This window comes from Crocuta crocuta, unplaced genomic scaffold, assembly GCF_008692635.1.
Source record: "Crocuta crocuta isolate KB4526 unplaced genomic scaffold, BGI_CrCroc_1.0 scaffold520, whole genome shotgun sequence".
Lineage (NCBI taxonomy): Eukaryota > Metazoa > Chordata > Mammalia > Carnivora > Hyaenidae > Crocuta > Crocuta crocuta.
Genome location: NW_027532009.1, coordinates 4,879 through 11,506, shown reverse-complemented (window position 1 = coordinate 11,506; position 6,628 = coordinate 4,879). Strand labels below are relative to the sequence as shown.

Here is a 6,628-nt window from a genome sequence, read left to right as displayed (position 1 = left end):
GTCAGCACAGAGCCTAACACAGGGCTCAAACTCACAAGACAGGAGATCATAACCTGAGCCTAATTTGGCCACTTAGCCGACTTGGCCACCCAGGTGCCCCTCTCACATTCTCTTTAATTCTTCAAGGCTCTTGCTGATTCTGACTTNCAAAACACGGAAAGAGCCTAAGTGTCCTTCAACGGACGAATGGATCAAGATGTGGTTTGTCTATACGATGGAATACTACATGGCAATGAGGAAGAATGAAATCTGGCCATGTGTAGCAACATGGATGGACTTTGAGGGTGTTATACTGAGTGAAATAAGTCAGGCAGAGAAGGACAAATATCATATGTTTGCTCATATAGGAGGATTAGGAGGAACTTAACGGAGGGCCATGGGAGAGAAGAAAGGGGGAAATAGTGGCAGAGAGGGAGAGAGGCAACCATGAGAGACTCTTTAATGATGAGAACAAACTGAGGACTGATGCGTGTGGGGGGGGCAGGGGGGACATGTGCATGGAGGAGGGCAATTTNCAGATAGAGAGGGAGACAGAGAATCTGAAGTAGGCTCCAGGCTCCAAGTTGTCAGCACAGAGCCTAACACAGGGCTCAAACTCACAAGACAGGAGATCATAACCTGAGCCTAATTTGGCCACTTAGCCGACTTGGCCACCCAGGTGCCCCTCTCACATTCTCTTTAATTCTTCAAGGCTCTTGCTGATTCTGACTTCAATAATGTGGCCAGTTAAACATGTTGCTCAATTTTAATAGCTTTACTTTATTTCACAGTGTCTATTAATCATCGAAGCTCCTTCCCTGGGTAGGGGCTGGGGATGCAATAGTTTAGTGCCTGTGTAAAACTCCCCTCTTCTATGTTTGGTGTACATTTGGACCTTCCTCTATGTTACAACATCATTCTTTACCCATCCCCATAACTTCTGTATCCATAAAAAATAGATTACTATTTTTTTCAATAAAAGCCACATCAGTCCATTTTCCTTGACATCATATACAGCTCTTTATATTTCAATTTCCATTATTCCTTATCTTCATTTATTACTACCTATTCTTTAAGACCCAACTCAGCTACTACTAGTCCTATGAAACCGTATTTGATTACCCACCAACTCTCCACCAAGACAAATGAATTATTTGATCTATATGCTACTATAGTAATATCTACCTAGTTTTATTGCAGCACTCACCCCCCATATAATAATCTCTTCATAAATCAGTTTCCTTCATTTTAACAAGCTTTAGTGAATTTATTTTTTCTACTTTTAATTTCGAGCATATAATATAGCACTTGTTGATTCTAATGAAATATAATTTAATTACTAGTGTTAAGTCACTGCCTACTAAGAATAAAATAATCTACCAAGAATATGAAACAAAAGGAAAACTGAGGCAAAGTTCTAGGCTTTCCATATTTTAAAATCTTGTTATTAACTGTAAGAGTGTGTTAAAAGGTCAGTAACAGTAAAATGTAGGTAATAAGTCAAAAAAGTGATGCCATATTAACTAGGAAAATATGCTGATATCCACTGGAGACATAAAAGAAGACTTTACTGGGGAGGTGAGACTTAAATCCGACCTTGAAGAGAAGGGAACATTTAGCTAAGAAGATAAGGTAAAGGAAATAATTCTAGACATGGGAAATAAGTTTAGAGTGTTGATTCTGGGAATACAAAGTAAGGAGAAAATAAGAGATGTTAGAAAGGAAAAATCAATACTTGTTGAATGGTTGCATGAGATTAATGACTAAAAGTAAATAAATTATAAATTGGACCTATGGGAAAATAATAGAAGTGCTGACAAAAAAAAAAAAATCTAAGCATGTACTAATAGATAGTTTTGAAAAACTCTAATTATATCCTGGGGAAAGAGTTCCTCCAAGATACTGCACTTGGACACCTTAGCCCTTAATGAGAAACTGGAAAGGCTGTCATGAAGCTGCAGTGTTTGGTCTGAGCAGCCTTTCCACACCAAACCCCAAGGCACTGGGGAACTAGGGAGATCCCAGCCCTGCTCACAAACCAACAGACTGAGGAGAGACAGCCTGTCAAGACCTACTCAGTTACTTGTTTATTTCCCTACTAAAATGGTTTGTGTTTACTTCTTTAACAGTATATTCAGTATTAATCAGCAGGAGGAGGTTTGACTATATTATACTTCTTAAGAAATTAATGACTGAACACAAATTACAAGGTAAGTATGTTGACTGAGGAAATAACCCAGTTTTTCTGGATGTTGAAAATATGTTTATACTAACTATGTAGTTATTTGTCAATAATGTTTGTAAGGCTCAACTTGGGAAACAGATAATATGCCCAGGAATAGGTCAGTGTTATTTGACTGTGACCTGGTACTTTATTTATATTATTTCTCAAGTGTACAAAATAATGTTGAGCCTCTATATATCTCAACAAAATAAAATGCTGGAAAGTTCTTAAAAGCCCATAAGCAATCATAAATCAAAATAAAGTAATACTTTGTGGTAGAAAAGTATTTGTGCTAAAAACAATTATTTTGGTCCATAGATAATATTCAATATTCCAGCCCTAAGCTTATTATGTATTTAACTCATTTTCACTGAACACACATGCTAGATATAAAGAAAAAAGGTGGAAGTTGGGAAAGACAGTTCCTTCCATCATAAACCTCATGTTTATTTTTTAAGGGCCACGAGACACATGTTAAAACATAACCGCAGACAATGATGAAATTTAGGTTTCAGTCCATACTAAAACGAATAGTTTGTAAGGAAGATTTATAATAGAACTTAGCCAAACTTATGCATACCCAAAGCTTCAGGAAACAGTACTGGAGCAAAGAATCAGAAGCTGTGTAACATAGCACTGAAATCACAGAGCCCTGCTGTGCTTTTCTGAGAAGGCAGAGAATTTTGAAAGATCCAGTGATTTGAAAATTTCAGTTTCTGACCATCTGATGATTCTATATCAAGCACCGAAATCCCACTGACTACATCAAGGCTCACTCAAAAGCAGGAGAAAGTAAAATGCATGCTGGCCAATTTTGTCATCATCATCATTATTACTATTATTATTATTATTATTTTATCTTAAACTATCTCCACATCTAAAAGCAGGCAAACTCGTCAAGTCAATCAAACATCCAGTGACAGGAGGCAGGTTCTGATTCATATGTAATCAATTGGTTCAAAGGCGATTAACATAGAATACTCTAATAGAAGAGGGATATATAAAGACAGATGCCATAGAGGCTTTCTTGTTCTTCACAAGAAGTTTGAATCTCTTAGTATGAACAAAGGGAAAACAGACTTGGATATTTTTGTTATCATAATTTATCCATCCAAAAGTGGTTACTATTTTTAGTGAACAAATCAATATCAAGTATCTGTATGGAAGTAGTGACTTGAAATCAAACTGCACAAGTATTAGAAAAGTAATCAATGACCTAATATTTGAACACACTGTTTCTAAGGAGATGGTACTAGGTGGATGTAAGCAACATATTCTTTTAGTCCTTTCTGTAAATAACAAAGGAAACTTAGATCTCCCGTCAATATTGACACACATGAATAAATATATACAGCTTTCAGAAGAGGGGAGTATCTTAACAATTTAGAAATGATACTTCAAGAATTTCATGAATAAATGAAAGTCACTGTTTTTCAAGAAGATAATAGAATACGATATTGGAGTCTTTTATTTTACTACAAGTTTCCTAGGATGGTTTTTAATTCATGATTTAGTAATAAATTTTATCAAGCTTTTGCAACTAATGCAAAAGACATATCATTTTTAAAAATTTTTAAATGTTTTTATTTATTTCTAGGAGAGAGAGAGAGAGAGACAGCGTGAGCAGGGGAGGATCAGAGAGACAGGGAGTCATAGACTGAAACAGGCTCCAGGCTCTGAGCTGGCAGTCAGCACAGAGCCCGACGCAGGGCTCAAACCCACGAACTGTGAGATCATGACCCAAGCGAACGTCAGATGCTTAACCGACTAAGCCACCCAGGTGCCCCAGGACATATCATTTTTAATCTGTTTTAATTGGTGAACTAAACTTAAAAATATTCTGATATTAATATTGCCTTACATTAAATTCAAAATTATGGTTCTTTAATACATAATTAGGATCAATTTACTCTTTTTAAAAAATAATTTCAGAAACTGCTCTCAGGAATGCAATTTTCCTTTCTGATACTATTAGCCTCAGGTTTTTGTAACAAGGTCATATGAGTCTCATACAGAGATAGGTGTGTTCCCTCTTATAAACTCAGCAAGAGTTGTATAGAAGTTCAAAGTGTTTTATATATATCAAAGAAGAGGATTAAATACACCTAAGACAACCTTAAAAAGTAAAAATTTAGTAGACCTGAAGGAAAGGAGCCATAATATTTTCCCCTGTGCCCATCAATGGCATAACAGCTGTAGCTAGTTGTTAAGGATAGTAAGAATTCTACAAGAGCAAGAACCCTACAAACTCGTATAGAAAAAAATTTTCTCCCTCATTAATACTTACTCTGAATTTACTATAAATCATGTAAATAAAATGAGCAGTATCCCAGGGTAGAAAATAAGATCACTTAGATTAAAAGCTTACATACCATAAATGTGTATAGCACAAAGCACAGTCCTAATGATCACTTTCCCCTAAATGATAATGTCTCCTAGGTGCCCAGAGCCAGAAAGCTTGACTAAGGTAGAATTATTTAAAAATTTGAAACTCCTTCTATAAATTAAATTAACAATGTTTTTTTTATAAAGTCAATAATTTTTCCTCAAAAATATTATTGGAACACATGAGTGGCTCATTCAGTTTAGTGTGGAACTTTGGCTCAGGTCATGATCTGACTGTGAGGTCAAGCCCCACATTTGGCTCTCTGCTGTCAACAAAGAGCCCACATCGGATCCTCTGTCCCCCTCTCTCCTTCCTTTGTTCCCAAACTTGTGCTCATTCTCTCTCTCTCTCAAAAATAAATAAACATTATATATATGATTATATACATAAAGGAATTCACTGAGAAGCAAATGGAAAGAGCATAATTTTCTAAAGGAATGAAAAACTGGAATTTGTGCAGTTGGAAATTGTGACTTATACATCTATCATTGTATTTTATAATTGTAAAAGAACAACCTATAATTATTCAAAGTTTTTTTAATATATGAAAATAACTCTCATACAATAAAGTTAATGGAGTGCATTATAATATGTGTACTCTGGGTTATAAAAATACCTCAGAGCACAGACAAGGAATATAGAAGAAATATTAAGAACTGATTCAAGTGATCACGGATGATTATTTTTACACTTGCCATTGTTATTACAATATTATTTGTAATATTACTAGAATAAAAATGCTTCATTTCTATGATATTTTTAATAAATCTCTTCTCTTCTTTTTTTTCATATCTTCTCTTCCTGTTAGCATTACAGACACCCTTGAGGAGTGGGAATGAGACAGAACCCACAGATTTCATTCTCCTTGGCTTCTTCCCTGAATTTAAACACATTACAGCCATGGTCTCCATCATTCTCCTGATCTACACTGCAACCTTCATGGGAAACACTCTTCTGATCCTCCTCATTTGGTTGTATTCCCATCTCCATACACCCATGTACTTGCTGCTCAGTCAGCTCTCCTTAATGGATTTGACTTTGACCTCTAGCATCATCCCCAAGATGGCGGTCAATTTCTTCTCCGGAAGGCGTTGCATATCATTCTTGGCCTGTGGGACTCAAATTTTCTTCTCCCTGACTGTGGCCATTGCGGAATGCATCCTTATAACTCTCATGTGTTTTGATCGTTATGTAGCCATATGTGATCCTCTTCGGTACCCGGCAATTATCAATCCTAGGGTTTGCTTACAGATGATTGCCATGTCTTGGGTTGGAGGGGCACTTACTTCTCTGGGCCACACAGCCTTTACCTTGCATTTTAAGATCTGCAGCCCCAGAGAGATTCCCCACTTCTTCTGTGAAGTCATGGCTGTGCTTAGGATCGTCTGTGAGGATATCTCAACTTATGAGAAGGCAGTGGTGATAACAAGCATCCTTGTTCTGCTGCTGCCCTTATCTCTCATCTTGTCTTCTTATGTTCTCATCTTCCTTGCTGTGCTTCGAATGAACTCCCCAGAAGGTAGGAACAAGGCTCTGGCCACCTGCTCCTCACATCTCTGTGTGGTGGGTCTCTATTTTGGTCCAGGTATGTGCATCTACATGAGACCTGGTTCTGCCAAGACCCCAAAGTTAAATCAGGGTCTTTTTCTGTTTGTAACTGTCCTCACCCCCCCTCTTAAACCCCCTTGCCTACAGTTTCAGGAACAAGGAAGTTCTAAGTGCATTGAAAAAGTTAAGGGGGAGGTGTCAGTCTTCCAGGTAAATGGCAGAAATCCCACTATCAGCCATAGGCAATACAGAGATGCACCAGCAAAGGGGCATTTTGTCTATTAAAAAAGAATTCCTTCAAGATCATGGAAAAGTCCACTAGTCTTACTGAGTTTATCTAGAGAAAAAAAAACTGTTTATCTTTTCCTCCCCGCGTCTTAGAATTTCTGTCCAATTTTTCTGGATGATGTGCTGATAAAGAACAAAGGACTGTATACATCAATTCTCTTTATGATGGTAATGTGCATTTTGGAAATTCCAAAGCTTCATAT

General features: G+C 36.9%; 1 protein-coding gene across 1 annotated transcript; it reads left to right on the top strand.

Moving 5' to 3' along the window:
• Positions 1-1,632: 1,632 nt before the first annotated feature.
• Positions 1,633-6,347, top strand: LOC144241396 (olfactory receptor 2M5-like; the record flags this gene model as incomplete). Its single annotated transcript, XM_077775956.1, is given in 4 exon segments — positions 1,633-1,672; positions 2,109-2,189; positions 5,398-6,257; positions 6,259-6,347. Coding segments are annotated over 4 exon segments (1,070 nt in total), but the record flags the coding sequence as incomplete, so codon positions are not given.
• Between the last annotated feature and the right edge of the window lie 281 nt (positions 6,348-6,628).